Source organism: Diceros bicornis, chromosome 25, assembly GCF_020826845.1.
Source record: "Diceros bicornis minor isolate mBicDic1 chromosome 25, mDicBic1.mat.cur, whole genome shotgun sequence".
NCBI lineage: Eukaryota > Metazoa > Chordata > Mammalia > Perissodactyla > Rhinocerotidae > Diceros > Diceros bicornis.
Genome location: NC_080764.1, coordinates 168,150 through 185,006, shown reverse-complemented (window position 1 = coordinate 185,006; position 16,857 = coordinate 168,150). Strand labels below are relative to the sequence as shown.

General features: G+C 57.0%; 1 protein-coding gene across 4 annotated transcripts; it reads left to right on the top strand.

Annotated features, from left to right (window-relative positions):
• Positions 1-2,181: 2,181 nt before the first annotated feature.
• Positions 2,182-12,720, top strand: MAPK8IP2 (mitogen-activated protein kinase 8 interacting protein 2). 4 transcript variants are annotated; one of them, XM_058568005.1, is made up of 13 exons: positions 2,182-2,408; positions 3,348-3,453; positions 4,787-5,131; positions 5,273-5,366; positions 5,450-6,679; positions 7,036-7,111; positions 7,243-7,415; positions 7,510-7,619; positions 8,308-8,412; positions 8,552-8,622; positions 11,059-11,172; positions 11,362-11,460; positions 11,890-12,720. In XM_058568005.1, the coding sequence occupies exons 1-13, from the start codon at positions 2,344-2,346 to the stop codon at positions 11,960-11,962; spliced, it is 2,661 nt and encodes an 886-aa protein (XP_058423988.1). In that variant the 5' UTR covers positions 2,182-2,343; the 3' UTR covers positions 11,963-12,720. The 4 variants fall into 4 exon arrangements, with proteins under 4 accessions (XP_058423988.1, XP_058423989.1, XP_058423990.1 ...); XM_058568006.1 differs by having other exon boundaries at positions 2,183-2,408; positions 4,835-5,131; XM_058568007.1 differs by lacking the exon at positions 11,059-11,172 and having other exon boundaries at positions 2,183-2,408.
• The last annotated feature ends 4,137 nt before the right edge of the window (positions 12,721-16,857 follow it).

The window sequence follows — 16,857 nt, the reverse complement described above, 5'->3', positions numbered from 1 at the left end:
ACCTTCAGAAAATTGTTGGCAAGATAAAGATTGGTACCACGATCTCTCAGACCCTAAGACTGGTGACCTTCCATCTGTGCTCTGGGGATAGATGGAAGTCTTCACAGATGAAATAGGAGGAGGAAGCGCCCACTTCGTGACCTTTGTACTCCTGGAATGTGAGAGTGAATCATCTGATAAGAGGGAGGGAAGGAAGGAGAGAAGCTTGAGGATTGTGGGAGTGATGATCTGAGATGAGATTTAGGAGTACAAGGCTTCAGGTTGGTGCAATTCCAGGTGGAGGTAAATCCAGAGGCTCTTAATGGGAGAGGTCACTAGAGTTGAGAAAGTCAAATACTGTTGACTGGTCAGAAGTCGAGGAGCTGACTGACCAAGGTGTTGGATGCATCATTTATGTGGATGTCCAAATTAACTTGTTCAATGACAAGATTGAACAGGATTGAAAGGAAACCTGGGTAGTTAGGATCAAAACTCCTCATGAATTCTGGGAAGAGATCTGGAGTTTTATGGCAAAAGTCAGGAAGTGGTTAATATGTCCAGACTCCTTGAACCTCAGAAATAGAGAATGTTCTTAATGCTCCTAAAATTGAAAAGACAGTATGATGACAAGGACTTAATAGCCCAGACCTGGTAGAGCCCATAAGCCCTCTCATTCATTCCTTCATTCATTCACATATTTACTGGGCATCTACTGTGTGCCAGGCGCTGTGCTTGGAGCTTGGACCTTCAAAGAGAGATAAGATAGTGTCTCCACTCTCCTGCAGCTCTCCGTCATTAGGGAGGGAAACATAAACTAGTAAATGCCATTCTTAGGAAAACATTGTAATTGAGATAAAATATAAATTGTGGTTGGGGCACAAAAGAGGGCAAGATCTGCCCCTGGACATAGGCCTTCTCTCTGAGCTGGAATGATCGCCACCCAAAGAATGATGTTGCCCTTCCCAATGTGCATGCACTCCTTCTGCCCTGCGGTTTCCAGGCATTAATCACTCAGGTGCCTCATCCTTCCCTCAGAAATAATTTTCCACAGAAATAATTTTGACAAATATCAGGGCACATAATTTCCATCAAGGGAAAAAAAGTATAATTTCACTGCACTCTTGTTGAAACTCCAGCCCCTTTCTTTAGCCAAATCTTCTCCACAAAGTCTTCCTAACCTGCCCCTCCAAACTGTCTTTACCAACCGTACTCACAACCCTGATCTGCCCTTCCCCCGCTCTAGTGCCAGCTGATACTGACCTAATCTGACTCCTCGAGGTTGATTTCAACCCTCGCTCTCTCACGTGGCTCCACATCAAGAACGTGCCAGTGCTCTGAACAGTGCTAGTCACATAGTTGGTGCTCAAGAAACAGTTTTTCCAATTGAGTGAACATAGCCTCAGGATTATAACTTCACCCAATTCCCATCAATACCTCTGTCCAGCCTGCGTGGTCTGTACTGTGTACTGAAAGTCCAGTTTTAGCCCCAATCAGCATCCTCTGTATGGTCAACTCGGAATCCAGCCTGGATCAGCATGCCTTGGGCGGATGTCTCTGTCCAGCACCGATCAGCACCCTGTGAGGGAACAGCTCTTCCAGCTCTGATCAGCACCCGTCAGGGAACAGCTCCTCCAGCCCCAGTCAGCACGTTTTAGAGAGAAATCTCCGTCGGCCCAATCAGCACCCAGTATGGGACAGCTCCGACCAGCCCTGATCAGCACCTAAAGGCGGACAGCTCTTCCAACCCCTTTCGACGCGCCCCAGGCTCGGCCTGAATCATCTCTGACCCAGGCTTGAGACCCCAGCTCTTCCGTTCTGATTCCTTGGGACGTCAGCGCAGCTCCTGGGCCCGCACCCACCCCTCCATGAGCCCCTACCCCCAAAAAACCAGTTAACCAGAGGTCTGCGGACCCAGACCGCTGCCTTCCTCCGGTTTCCCCATCGCAGATTCCTCATTTAAGGCTCTCACGCTCATGTCTCCCCACCCGCAGATCCTCCTGTACACGAACCTGATCCACCCGAAAGAGACCAAACCACACACCCGGTGCTTCCCCAACCAGAGCCTGTCAGTCAAACCACTTTCTCTCCTCCAACCAGCGTCCCCTGCCCTGCCCTGTCCCCTCCCCCCTTTCCCGGCCCCTCCCTCCTGCCCCTCCTCCTCCCTCCTGCCCCATCTCCTCCTTCCTGTCCCTCCCCCTCCCTCCTGTCCCTGCGGCGTTGCCGCTCGCGCTGCGCGGAGTCTGCGGGGCGTTGAGGTACCGGCGGGCGGGTGTCGCAGGGCGTGTCACGAGGTGCGTCGGGAGGCGAGGACGAGGGAGGAGCCGTCGCTCGGCCCCCCCGCGGTCGGCAGGGCTCCCCGAGAAGATGGCGGACCGCGCGGACATGTTCTCTCTCTCCACCTTCCACTCGCTGTCGCCGCCAGGCTGCAGGTACGCACTTCCGCGCCCCTGGCCTTGGCAGGCTCTTTCCTTCCTGCAGCCCCCTCTCTGACCCCATCCCCAGACCTCTCCGACCTGCCCTGCCACCCCACCCCCTTTGCCTTTGGGGACCCAAGCCCCAGGCCCGTCTCCGGTCCTGAGGCCTCTGACTCCTTGCTCCCCATCCCCCAGCCTCCATTCGGGGTCTCTCCAGTCTTGTCCTCCCCTTGTCCCGCTCTATTTCCCGCTGGGATCCACTGCCGCACCCAGCCTGGGCAACTGACCCTTCCAAGGGTGGAGGTCCTGGGCCAGAGCCTCTGAGGAGCAGCCTGCCTGGCAGGACGCAGAGCACACCCCAGGTGCTTAGCAGTGTCCTTTTGGTCTCCTCTCCGTGGAGGCCTGGCCTGGCCTCTAGGTCTCAGAGAGGGAGAGAGCTGAAAGCAAGCCTGGAGCCCTGGGGGAAGGGCCTGGGCTGGGGAGAAGGCTGGACCTCTAGGTGTAGGCCTGCCTTGGGCAGGAGGGGGGAGACAAAGTGGCCAGACTCTGCTCCCAGAACTCTCCTCCCTCTCCTGCTGCTGCAGCTTCTGTGCACCCCTCCCCCCTGCTCTGCTCAGCCAGACTCCCCGGAGGCTGAGGCTGTGACCCAGAGGGGCTTGGAGCTGAGTGTGGAGGGAGGAGAGGCTGCTGGCTCTGTGAGGGAGGAAGACTGGGAGGAGGGTTGGGGGGACCCTTCTGGGCTGGTCATGGCTCAGATTGTTGGGGGGCTCCGCTTGAGAGCAGAGCTTGGGGTTCAAGATGACGGCAGGATGCTGGTCTGGGAGTTGGTGGCTCTGGAGGCTTAGGAGCTAGGGGTCTCCCTTGGCTCCTTCTTAGGATGAGCTCCTGGTGGGGAGTTCAGAGTTGGTAGCTTTCTCAGGAGCCCCCTTGCTCTCTGACCCTGGTCTCCTCCAGGCCTCCCCAGGACATAAGCCTGGAAGAATTTGACGATGAAGACCTCTCTGAGATCACCGATGACTGTGGTCTGGGCCTCAGCTATGACTCGGATCACTGCGAGAAGGTGGGGCAGGGGCCTGGGGCATAGAACCTTCTCAAGAGAGAGCCTTGTTTTGGCTCTGGTTAGCCGCTCTGCTTAGCGTTCGTTTGGGGTTTTAGGGTGGGTCTGAGCTCAGCTTTGAAACAAGAGATCCTCTAATTGCCCCCTCCCCCTTGGCCTCTTGGTCTGGGGTCTTCCTTGATATCAAACCTCTCTTTTTCTAACAGACTGTAGGCCCTCCACTGAGGGCCTTCCCCAGCAGTCCTCGCCTGACCCCCATCACCTGGCATGCTGGGGGAGTGGGGATGGATGGACGGGCTGTGCCTCTGCTTTGGGTGCCCTTTGTCCTCAGATCACTTCCCAGAAAGATCTAACCCTTCCAGCTGCTATCTCACCTTGTCTCCTCCCCAGCCCTGTCCATACCTATCAAGCCTCCATCCATCTGCCTCATGTCTCCACCCCTGAAATCTTTTCTCCACCTCCTGCTGCTTCTCCTTCTCCCTGCCTCTCCATGTTTCTCTTTTCATTCATTTGAGAATATTTCTAAGCGACTGCCATGTGGCAAGTGCTGGGGGCTTCCAGGTGCTTGGGAGGAGAACAGGACAGGTGTGACCCTTGCCTTCAGGAGCTTATAACCTAGTAGGGGAGGAAGACATGTAAGAGGGAATGGCTGCCTGAGTGTCAGGGACTGGGTTCCAATGGGAAGACACAAAGAACCCCACCAAGACTGAGGCCTTCAGGGAGACTTTCCAGTGGAAATGGCACACATCCATACCCTTTCGGGAAGACCAGTTGGAGCTGGGCAGATAAGGGAGGTAGGAGAGAATGGAGGAGAGGAATTGCCGGCAAAGGGATTAACTGTGTCAAAGGCCCTGAGGTTGATGCAAGCTTGTTGAATCCTGGGTGCCAGCTGTCTCTTCCTTCATACGTTCATTCAATATTTACTGAGCATCCATGTGGCTGGGTCCTGTTCTCAGGGGTAGGGTACACCAGTACACAATGTGGACATGGCCCTGCGCTGGTGGGGCTTGCAGCTTGGTGAGGGAGACAGACCAAAGACTGCAATAATTGTGAATTGCATTAAAATGCTGTGAAGGAAAGAGTGCTGGTATCAAATGTGACAGGATTTGGGGGTGAGATGAGGCTGGCAGGTGGGTTGGGGCCACTCTGAGAATCTCTATCACCAAGGTTAGGAGTTTGGGCTCTTACCAAGAACTGGGGTGATCCTTATGCATCTTAAGCAGATTAAAAAAAAAAAAAAAACTGCTCTGTGGGTGGGGAGCAGAGTGAACTGAGGCTTCTCTCCCTTGACTTATCACTTCCTGTTTTCCCCTTTTCTGCCACCTGGGACCCCCAGTCATTGTTGCACTCTGGCCCAGCTCTGCCCTGTCCCTCCTTCCTGCAGGACAGCCTCTCTCTGGGGCGTTCGGAGCAGCCGCACCCCATCTGCTCCTTCCAGGATGACTTCCAGGAGTTTGAGATGATCGATGACAATGAAGAGGAGGAGGAGGAGGAGGAGGAGGATGAGGAGGAGGAGGAGGAGGAAGAAGAGGAGGAAGGAGAAGGAGAGGACAAGGAGGGAGGTGGCCCTGGCTCAGAGGCCCCTGCCAGGGAGCCCCTGATCCCCTCCCCCTCCCCCTCCCTGGAGGAGCCCCACAAGCACCGGCCCACCACCCTCCACCTGACTACAATGGGAGCCCAGGTGAGCACCCAGACCCACAGCATTCTGGAGCTAAACCTGGATTCCAAGCATCCGGGACTCTGCTCCCCATGGCAGCCTGCCCCTCCTACCCCTGAGAGCTGGAACCTGTCTTCAGCGCTGCTCTCTTGTCCCTCCCTCCAGGACTCCCTGAACAACAATGGAGGCTTTGCCCCAGTGCTTCCAGCCTCCTGGCAGGAGACGGTGCTGCGCTCACCCCCCCAGGAGCCCCTCAGAGGTGAGCGGGTGGCTAGGGGCACAGGAGGGGAGGGAGGGAGAGTGGAGAGGGTGGGCTGGCTGACGCATCCCCCTACTCCGCAGAGCCGTTGGCCCCCCTCCCGCCCACAGACGGGAGCTCCAGCGGGGCACAGTCGCCTGTGCCCCCAGGTTGCGACTGTGAAGGGAACCAGCCTGCGGGGCCCCCGGCGCCAGATGGGGCCTCGCCCTCCTCAGATCCCGGCATCGAGGCGGACCTGGGGAGCCGCTCCAGCGGGGGCCATGGGGGCCGGCGCAGCAGCCAAGAGCTGTCGTCCCCGGGCTCCGACTCGGAGGACGCGGCGGGCGCGCGCCTGGGGCGCATGATTTCGTCCATCTCCGAGACGGAGCTGGAGTTGAGCAGTGATGGCGGCAGCAGCAGCAGCAGCGGCCGCTCCTCGCACCTCACCAACTCCATCGAGGAGGCCTCGTCGCCTGCCTCGGAGCCCGAGCCCGAGCCCGAGCCCGAGCCCGCGCGCGAGCCCCTGCGCCGCCCCGCCTTCCTGGCCGTGGGCCCCGACGACACCAACAGCGAGTACGAGTCGGGGTCTGAGTCGGAGCCAGACCTCAGCGAGGACGCCGACTCGCCCTGGCTGCTCAGCAACCTGGTGAGCCGCATGATCTCCGAGGGCTCCTCGCCCATCCGCTGCCCTGGCCAGTGCCTGTCCCCCGTGCCACGTCCTTTGGGGGAGCCCGCGTCGCCGGCCGGCGGGGCCCCCGAGGCACCTGTGGGGTCTGGTGGCGTGGAGCTGGTGGACATGGAGACGCTGTGCGGGCCGCCGCCCCCCGCGCCCTCAGCACCCAGGCCCGGCCCGGCGCAGCCCGGGCCCTGCCTGTTCCTCAGCAACCCCACGTGCGACACCATCACGCCTCTGTGGGCGGCTCCGGGCCGCGCCGCCCGCCCCGGCCGCTCCTGCTCCGCCGCCTGCTCCGAGGAAGAGGAGGACGAGGACGAAGAGGAGGACGAGGACGAAGCCGAGGACAAGGTGGGGCCCCCCGGGAGCAGGGGCGCGGGCCCCGCGGCGCCGTTGGACGCCTCGCTGGTGTACGACGCGGTCAAGTACACGCTGGTGGTGGACGAGCACACGCAGCTGGAGCTGGTGAGCCTGCGGCGCTGCGCCGGCCTGGGCGACGACAGCGAGGAGGACAGTGGCGGCGAGACGAGCGAGGAAGAGACTGGGGCTGCACTGCTAGGCAACGGTCAGGGCCCCGGGGACGCCTCCCCAGACAGCCCTGACCTCACCTTCTCCAAGAAGTTCCTCAATGTCTTTGTCAACAGCACCTCTCGATCTTCCAGTGAGTGGGAGGTGGGGAAAGGGGGATGGTCCCAGGGGAACAGGCAGGCTCCCAGGCGGAGTGCCCAGGGCAAGCTGAAGGTCTGGAGGGGGCGTTAGGGCTGGGCACTGCCCTCTTACCCAGGACATGGGCCTGGGGCTTTCCCTAGACCCCCAGTGTGGTGAGGAGGGGGCTGGGGAGGGCTGCTCTGCCTCCAGCCCCTGATGGGTGGGTTCTTGCTCCCTCCCTGACTCAGGACCCCCCCATGCCAGACTGCTGAGGGGAGGGGAACTTGGTCAGGCCTCCAGGGACTTTCCTTCCTCCCCTTCTGAGTCTCTGTCTTTCGCTGTCTCTGTCTTTCCTGTCTCTGTCTTCAGGCACCGAGTCCTTTGGCCTTTTTTCCTGCCTGGTCAACGGGGAGGAGAGAGAGCAAACCCATCGGGCTGTCTTCAGGTACAGCCTTCCTCTTGCCGTGGGTGCCGCCAGCCTCAGTCTGCAGACATTACAGGACACTGGTGGACACAGCCCAGCCAGCCCTGCCCCCGCCCCCCCCCAGTGACCTCCCACCTCTGCCCTGATCTCAGGTTCATCCCTCGCCATCCTGATGAGCTGGAGCTGGATGTGGACGACCCTGTGCTAGTGGAGGCCGAGGAGGACGACTTCTGGTTCCGTGGCTTCAACATGCGCACGGGCGAGCGTGGGGTCTTCCCTGCCTTCTATGCCCACGCAGTGCCCGGCCCTGCCAAGGACCTGCTGGGTGAGGCCCCCTTCCAAAGGGACATCTTGTCACCCCAGATCCCCCCTCACTTGTCTGACCTAGGCCCCTTGTGACACCCCCCCCACACACACAGGGAGCAAGCGGAGTCCCTGCTGGGTGGAGCGATTCGATGTGCAATTCCTGGGCTCCGTGGAGGTGCCCTGTCACCAGGGCAACGGCATCCTGTGCGCAGCCATGCAGAAGGTCAGTCTGGAGGTGGGGCACCACCGCAGCCCCGCAGGCTGGCACGGCCCCTGGAGGCCCCTGGCCTCCCACCTCCTCTGCGGAGGGTTCAGAGTATGTCTTGGGGGTCAGGGGGCAGGCCCTTGGGCCCTGATTCAGAGGCCTGGGCAGACAGGCCTAGGGCAGAGCTTGGCTTCTGTCCCCTGTCACCTGGGCTCTCTCAGCTGGTTCAGTGGGGCCTCCATCTTCCTGCGGGCCCCTCTTCGCCTTCAGCACATCCTCTTCTTGTCTGAAAATCAAGACCAACTTTCACAGACCCTTCCCTGAGACTCATTTGATCACTCCTTCATTCACTCAGTGGACGTTTCGTGAGTGCCTGCCGTCTGCTCATCCTGTGACTGAGGAGGAGAGCAGCAGGGGAGCATGACAGCCTTGCACCTAAGAGCTCCCATCCAGCTCATGGGGATGGAGAGTGAGGGGGCCGGGGGAGGTGGGGGCCGCGGTCCTGGCTGGAGGAACGGAAGGAAGACGAGGCAGGCTGAGAGCAGAGAGGTGACCGCTGGTCCTGAGACTGAGGACCCCCAGCTCCCACTTTCAGAATCAGTGCCAAGAGTCTTCAAACGTAATCTAAAATGTTCCTCCAAGAGGAGAGAAAGACGGCCATGTAGGCCCTTGAGGCTTTCCTCTCAGACTCTGACTTCTTCCCCAGATTGCCACTGCTCGGAAGCTGACCGTCCACCTGCGTCCTCCTGCCTCCTGTGACCTGGAGATTTCTCTTCGGGGCGTCAAGCTGAGTCTAAGCGGAGGACCGGAGGTGGGGGTCTGGGGGCCTGAGGCACAGGGGAGGCTGGGCGTGGGGTAAAGCAGGAGGGTCTGACCAGGGACGTCCGCAGGGGTGGCAGACGTGGCCCGGGCCACCCCCGTCTAACCCAGCTTCTGCACCTCTCCTCCAGTTCCAGCACTGCAGCCACTTCTTCCAGATGAAGAACATCTCGTTCTGCGGCTGCCACCCCCGTAACAGCTGGTGAGAGCCTCACCCTCCCCAGAGTCCCCACAGACCCTGAGGGCTGCCCATACACAGTCCCACCTTCTACCCCCAGACCCCCACCTGCACCCACTAGGCTCAGGAGACACGCATCACACAGGCTCCCATCTAGTGTGGGTGGGGAGACAGACACACAGACAAGTTGGTGCTAGAAGCATCTGGGGGAGGTCTAGTGGGTGTCTCTCTGGGGCTCCAGCGAGCAGACCAGCAGAGAGGGAGGCAGGGGAGTTCTGGGATTCAGGAGGCACCTGAAGACCACTTTGTGAGCCTCAAAGGACAAGTAGGTGCAGGGGTAGATCTTATTGGCAGGGAGCCAGGTGAGCCAAGGCTGTGGGCAAGGGGCACTCGGGGTCTCGGGGAGCAGCTGGGATGAGGTTAGAGGGACACGGGGGGTACCTGTGCCCTTCTCACTATGCCAAGGAGCTTGTGCTTAATCCCATTGGCGATGGGGCCACGATGTGACACAGTCAGGTTAACAAGCTGGCTTTGGCTGCTGTGCAGGCTGGATGGACTCAGGTGCTGCTGGCAGGAGGTCAGGTGGCCACTGTCATCCAGGTGTATTTAGGAGGTGGGACAGGCAGGACCTGGGTTGATTGGATGTCGAGGTCGGCCTGGAGGGAGAATCAAGGGTGACGTGCCATCTGGGTGATGGGCAGATAGTAACCCACAGACCAAGAGAAGGGGCCCAGCGTGAACGGGCCTGACAGCCTGGAGATGCAGCATTCATCACAGAGGCAGTGATATTGAAGTGACCATTTGCTAACCTGAGTCTGGAGTGTGGGAGGGAGACCTGGAGGGAAGGAGTCAGTTGGAGCAGGTAGATCCCTGCAGCCGTGAGGGGGGGCGAGAAGAGACACGCGTGAGGGGGGAGGGATAGTGCCGGCATTGTAACCAGTGAGTTGTGGGGGGTCTACAGGCTTCCTGCCCAGCCAGACTCCTGCCCACTGGGTCCCAGTGTCCTGGGTGAAGGAGATGGGAGGAGGTAACCAGAGAGCAGACAGGGCCAACTAGAGGCTCAAAAGGACTGGATGGAGTGTTGGAGGAAGCAGGTCCTCGAGGGCAGATGGGCTGTAGGGTGCTGCTGGGGCTGAGGCTTGTGACAGATGCTGAGGCCACCACATGTATCGTTGGACACTTGTGGCAAAGAGAACAAGGAGGGCTCTATCTGCTGGCTGGGTGGTGGTGTCGACCCTTGGCGGGGTCAGAGCCCAGTCTGGCTGCTTCTCCATTGAAGAGGGAGATGGCTGATGGGATCCCCCGTCTAGACGCTGCTCTGAGGGATGGAGAGCTGGGATACAGCACCAGGGCTCAGACTAGACAGCAGGCTGCTCTGGCACCATGAGGACCTGTCTGCATGGTGGTCCACAGCCCATGTGGACCTGGGCTGAGGATGGCACTGCCGAGAGGGGAAGAGGAAAACTGTGGATGCCACAAGCTCAAGCCTTCTGAGCTGGACACTGACCGGGAGCAATTCCACGAGAGAGAGATGGTCAGGCCAGTGGTTCAGGTCCAAGACGAGGAGGCGGTGGGGGGAGGGGACCAAGGAGCTGCTGTCCTGGCCCACTCCTTCCTAACATTTGTTCCCCCAGAGCTCAGCCCTGTCCCTCACAGCGTTAGGCAGACGGTTAACTCGTTTCTCAGTGAAGTAGTGGTGGGTCAGGAACGGGCCGGGGTGCTGTGTCTGCGTGAGGCAGAGCATGTGGCGTTTAAGACTGCAGACTGCCACGAGTGCTCCCAGCGCTGCCCCAGACTGGCTGTGCGTCCTTGGGCAAGTTTCTGGCCCCCTCTGTGCCTTAGCTCCCTCATCTAGAGACAAGAGATGGGGGTGCCTACCTCAGGACCTGTGAGGCTTGTGTAAGTTAATAATGTCAGTTGCTTAGGCTGGGGCCTGCACCGGGTGAGCAGCACCTGAACGACGGCATTTGAGACAAGGCTGTGACTTGTTCACAGACGCATGAGCACGTGGTCCTGGCAATGATGCTATCATGTCAATTTCCATCTGGTGGAACCACAAAATCCTAATCTGACCCAATGTGGATCAGATTGGCCACAGTTGGGGGGTCTCGAGTCTCATGCTGCAGGACTCCGACAGGCCCTCCCTCTGGACAATAATTTTTATTAATGTCTTGGATGAGAAGAAGAAGGGTGGATTCAGGAAAGGCATAAATGAAGCAGAATTGGGGCAGGGACCAAATGAGTGACAGAGCCAGGGTGCGAGGTTCTTCTCCCAGAATAGGGTTGTACAGATCCGGGGCTGATGTTAAGCCCCACATCGGAGCTCAGGAAATAGCTGTGAGTTTGCAGGACCAGAAGTGGGGCTGGGCAGGCTCAGGGCACCAGGTGATGCGTGCAAGGCATGAGTCAGCTGAGACATGGCGCCCAGAAGGCAGGGGAGGGCCTTGCTCTGTGGTGCAGGGGCAGACTCTGGAGGAGGGACATGGAGGCAGGTGGCGCTGGCTCGGGAGAAGGAAGGTGCGGCTGGACACCCCTGTTGTGGAGGAGTTCACACAGACCACTGACTCCTCAGAGGTACCCAGCGCTGTGCTTGAACTGGGACCCAAAAAGGCATCTTTCAATCTTGAAATCGTGTGACGCACACATTTCTCCATCCCACTCCTACCCAGAGCCCTGCCTCTTCTCTCCAGATGCTGGGGGCGGGGGGGGGGGCTGCGGTGTGGGTCCGCACTCTGACACCCTCCACACCGACTCCCACTGCAGCTATTTCGGCTTCATCACCAAACACCCTCTGCTGAGCCGCTTTGCCTGCCACGTCTTTGTCTCCCAGGAATCCATGAGGCCCGTGGCCCAGAGTGTGGGGTGAGCGGCCAGCAGGGTGGATGGAGAATTAGGGTGGACAGTGTGGGGATGGCTGGGACGATGGAGGGGAGACCTGGGGACAGGGAGGTGGTGGAGAGTTTGGGCAGGAGTGAAAGGGGAGGTCAGGTGGGAAGCAGTTGAGGTGGAAAGTGGGGAAGATGGGGGGTGGAAAACTACATTTGTGCTTTGGGGGAAGATACTGGAGATGGAAGTGGTACAGGCACATTGCCCAGGTGGGGTGGGGGTAGGAATGGAGCCTTGAGATCAGAGAGCAAGGAAAAGGGCAGGTCACTGGCCAGGAGAGCTGAGGAGTGAAGTCTGGGGGCACGTGGGCAGGCCCAGGTGGGTAGGGAGGGAGGGCTGCGGGCATGGGGGGCTCAGGTTGAGGCCGCGCCCTGAGTGGCTGGTGGATGGCGCTCTCTCCCCCAGCCGCGCGTTCCTGGAGTACTACCAGGAACACCTGGAGTACGCCTGCCCCACAGAGGACATCTACCTGGAGTAGCTGCCCGTCGCCCTCCTGCTCCAGGTGCACCTGGAGTTCACCTGCCCCACAGAGGACATCTACCTGGAGTAGCCGCCGCTCTCCTGCTCCAGGTGCAGCTGGGCTGGGGGTGTCTCAAGAGGCCACCGTGGCTTTGGCAAGGACTGGATTGGGGGCACGTGGACCTGCTGTCCAGGGAGTCTCTGGGGCTGTGCTGGGGACTCTCCTCCTCGTTCCCAGGGGCTGTGGGAGCGTGGAGCCCGCCCCTCCCCCTTTCCCTCAGATCCCTTCTTTCTCTTCCCCTTGACCTCCCTCCTCTCTCCTCATGTCTGTCTCTGTCCCTCTCTGTGCCTGCAAACTCTCATCCTCTGCTCTTTACTTTGGGGTCAGAACTGGGAGCGGGGTATGGAGGATGGCGAGGCTCCAGGTGACCAGTGACATCAGGCTCCCAGCTGATCCCCTCCTGCCCCTCCCCTGTGATTTATAAAGGAATTTTAATTTTTATAGTGAATCTCAAGGGATCATCCCATCCTTGACCACAAGGACAAAGAGAGGGACCCCCATACCACCCTGCACGGAGCTCAGGGGAAAGCAGGGAGGGGCTCCCCAGAAGGGCCTTGGGGGAGACTTAGGAGTAGTTCTTGATGCTCACCCCAGGCCCCCAGATGCTGCTAGGAGGAGGGCGCCCCGCCCCAGGTCCCGGCCACACCAGCATCTGCTTTGCCGCTGCAAACACTCCCCGCAGTCCAGCACCTCAATAAACTCTCTGCTTGGTGTGACCCTGGCTGTTTCTGGTGGCAGGGCAGATATGGGCCCGGGCAGTGGGGACCAAGACCCCAGAGTGATGGAATCGAGAGAAGTTTCACCCCTTCAGTGCTCTCCGAGATCACATCAGGGGTCCCTGTGGTGCTGCACTGGGGCCCCTGGGGATTCTCCCCATATACACTTGGTTGGCCAGCAAGGAAGCTGAGGCCAGAGAGAAAGGGCCCTGTTCCTTCCACCCACACTGGAGCGCCGAGCTGGGGAGTGGGTGTGCAAGGGGAGCCAGCATGGCTCAGATCAGTGTGTGCGCACACTTGTGTGTGTGAGTGAGCATGTATGTGAGAGAAAGAGACAGCAGGGGTCAATCTGCTTAGATCTTAAAATTGGTATTTAAAAAATTCTCCACAGAAGCCAGAAGAGGTGACTGTTTTTCACTGCGCCCTTACGTGATCGTAGATGCTATCTCCCAGAGAAAGGGCTTCCTGGGCTCCCCCGCCAGGTGCGCCCTGCTGTCAGGTGCTGAGGTCAGCATGGCAGTCGGCGCCTTCCTAAGGGTGGCCTGGGTCCCTCCCCCTGAGCCCCGGACTAGTGCAACACCAGGAAGACAACAAGCGAAGGTTATGAAGTGATAGTGAGTAAAAGGAAGTATAGACACATTCATTACATAAACATTTAAAACTAAGGTCTATAAAAAAAAAAACACCTACTCAAACTAAGGGCAGCCAGCAAACAGAGAAATATAATTGTGTCTTAAGAGTTAATAGATGACCAAGCCCTTTAGCATGTGGGCAGCCCCACTAACAGACCAGGGCCTGGTGGAAACAGCTTGTTAACCAGCACACAGCACATTCCAGCTCCACCCGTCAAGAAGACAAAGTAGAACATCTATGAGAAAACTTTCCTACTAATTAAAGTCGTGAAGAGGAAGAGAGCCCCTGGATGTGGATGTTTGAAACCTGCACCCCCTCTGCACCTGGGCATGGGGTGTGTGGCCCTCAGACCCCTATGGCTGCACCACTGTGGGGACCCGCCACCCACCCACCTTTTCCCTCTGCTCTTCTTTCACTCTCAGGCAGGTGAGAATTCACGCCCTGCCCTCCCACTGCGCTTGTCCATCTCAGGGAAGGCACCCCCCTACCGCTGTTGGGCCAGGCCCCTCCGTCTGACTCGTCTCCCCGTTTTTCTGTGTTCTCAATCTTTCCCTCCCGGCTGGCCCTTTAGGCCAGCAGTTGGACATGCTTGGGCGTCCTTTACCTGGAACAGCTCCCTCTTGGTAGGGCCCTTCCTGCAACTGCCCATCATCCTTCCACCTCTCTGGCCTCCTTTGCTGCACCTGCCCAGCCGCACCTGCCTGCTTTCCTTCCCCTCTCTGGCTGCTGCTCCTCAGATCTCATGGTCTCCTCTAGCTCAGCTGTGCTCCACACCCTGTCCCTGGCTCAGTCTGGGGTCACTCCCTCCCTCTCCCTTCCTCGGATTCGATGCCTTCCCTGTGCCAGGCCCAGCGTTCTGCTTCAGCACTGCTTGGCTCAGCTCTGCGCCTTGTGCATTAACCCACCAACCCCAGCTGACCACCAGGGGCACTCCCCCAGCCAGTCACTGGGCTGGTGCTTTGCAGAATTCTGTAAATATAGTGACCCTAACGAGGGCACTGAGGTGCCGAGGGCCTACGCTGCCTAGTGGGTGCCACAGACACTTCAAACTTGTGTGAGCCTTTTCCCCACTTGCCCCTGTTCCTCTGTGTTCTGTGGTTTACATTTTCCCCAGTCACCTGAGCTGGAGTCCAGGCGTCACCCTAGACTCCACATTGCTGTCACCTACACCCCCAGCCCTAAGTCTGTCCTTCCATCCCCCCCACCTCTACCTGCATCAAACCACCTTGAGTTTCCTCCTGAATCTTTGTGCATCAGACAGCTTCCTCCAGGCTCCCTGCCTCCACCTGCATCTGGGAATCCACCTGCACCTGCAACCAGACTGGGGTTTTTAAACAGAAACATGAGCAGGCCACTCTCCCTCAAACTCTGCAGTGGCTCCATGTTGAACCTCAGCCTGCCCCATCCCTGCCCCTCTCCAGCCCCTCTTCCCTCCACCCCATTTCTGCCCTTGGAGCCTCTGAGCTTCCTATGGGCATCTGCTGTCCTTCTCTGTATGTCTCTGGGTGATCTCCTGTCCTTCTGGGCGTCAGGGGCCCCTGGGCCGTGGAGTTGGGTGAGGTGTTGCTACTGCCTGCTCCCCTGGCAGAGGCTGCCGACTGTGAGTCTGAGAGAGCAGGGGCGTGGCTGATGCCAGTGTCCTCCCAGAGCCGGGGCAGTGCCTGGCACTCCTGCTGGCGGCTTGTGGAACCCTGTGTAGTGAGCGAGCCAGCCTCCAATACCAGGACTCTGACTTCTGGAAATCCAGCCATGGATAGCATCCTAAATAAAAAGCTTTGTACACATTCTTGTTTAAAATATTGAAAGCATAAAAATAATCTAAATATTTACCACCAACTATGATTAACTAAATTAAGATATATTTACCTAATTGAAATATTGGGCAGAGGTGAAAAAGTGTGCTTACTACATTTAGTAATAATGCAGAAAATACTTGTTATGCTGTTAAGGGAAATAAATATACAGAATCTACACTAGAAACTACGTGTTGAAAAACTGAAAGGAAACACAAAGAAGGCTTGCAGCCACGGTTGCTGGAAGGGGGACGGAGGGTGTGTCTCTTCCTTTTTTTGTGCAGTGAACATGTTTTAATTGTTTCAAGTATTATGTATTGTTTATTAGATACCCCCAAATACAAAAAGAAACATCCACAGAAAAACTAAAAATAAAAAAGTAAAGATATATTAATTAAACTCAAACAAAAAAAGTTGTGTTGGGGGGCCGTAGCAGTTAAGTTTGCGCGCTCTGCTTCGGCGGCCCAGGGTTCACAGGTTCGGATCCTGGGTCCGACCCACTCACCACTCATCAAGCCATGCTGTGGCAGCGTCCCATATAAAATGGAGGAAGATGGGCACAGATCTTAGCCCAGGGCCAATCTTCCTCAGGAAAAAGAGAAGCATTGGCAACAATGTTAGCTCAGGGCTAATATTCCTCACACACAGACGAAAAAAAGTTGTTTTGGCCACAATAAAAGTACCCATCTCACAGGACTGTTATGAGGCTTAGATAAGTTTACCTGTCAGACAGGCTGAGAGCAGTGCTCTATCGAATCAGTGCTCATTATTATTTTTATAAACACTCTACAAAGTAGAATTTTCTCTGTTTTATTTTTTTAAGTATTATTTGTCCATTGTAAAGAGTAGCACATGGTCATTATAGAAATTTTGGAAACTGCAGAAAACAGAAGGAAGGTAAAAAATCTTTATATCTTTTCAACTCAAAGACATCTATTGCTAATATTTTGGTGTATTTTTTTTCTAGTCTCCTTTCTATATATGGGTTTTATTGATTTTGTTTGAAGCCAGAGGGAGATTGGGGGAATCAAGGAAGAATTTAAGGCAAAAAGATTAAAGCAAAGTAGCCAAGGATGAAATGACACAGGTGCAATGAAGAATGAGGGTCTTAGCACCCGAGTCCCTAGTTATGAAACTACAGACCAACAAATACTTGATTCAAAATGTTTGTGTGGTCAGGGCCAGCCCTGTGGCCTGGTGGTTAAGTTTGGCGCGCTCCACTTCAGTGGCCTGGGTTCGGTTCCCAGGCTCGGACTTACACCACATGTCAGTGGCCATGCTGTGGCAGCGACCCATACAAAATACAGGAAGACTGGCACAGATGTTAGCTCAGGGCAAATCTTCCCCAGCAAAACAAAACAAAACAAAAAATGTTTGTGTGGCAAGAAAAAGAAAAACATCTCAGCAATGGATTTGAATTTCTCTTGATCAGTTTAGAATAAAGAAATATAGATCTAAAAATATAATTCATAAGGTAAAACAAATACACACACACTGGATTTTGTATTGTACACATAGAGAACAACATGCCTTTTGGATGTCAATGGAGATATTTCAACCATGGATCATGTAACAGGTGTGACACAAAGCACTCAGCTCCGGGAGGAAACCCAGGAGGACAGTTGGGTCAGTCAGGGCAACTCTTGTGCAGCAGCAGGTTTGGAGGCTGACATGGCTGCTAGAAGGCAACAGCGAGCACAGCAGGCTCCTC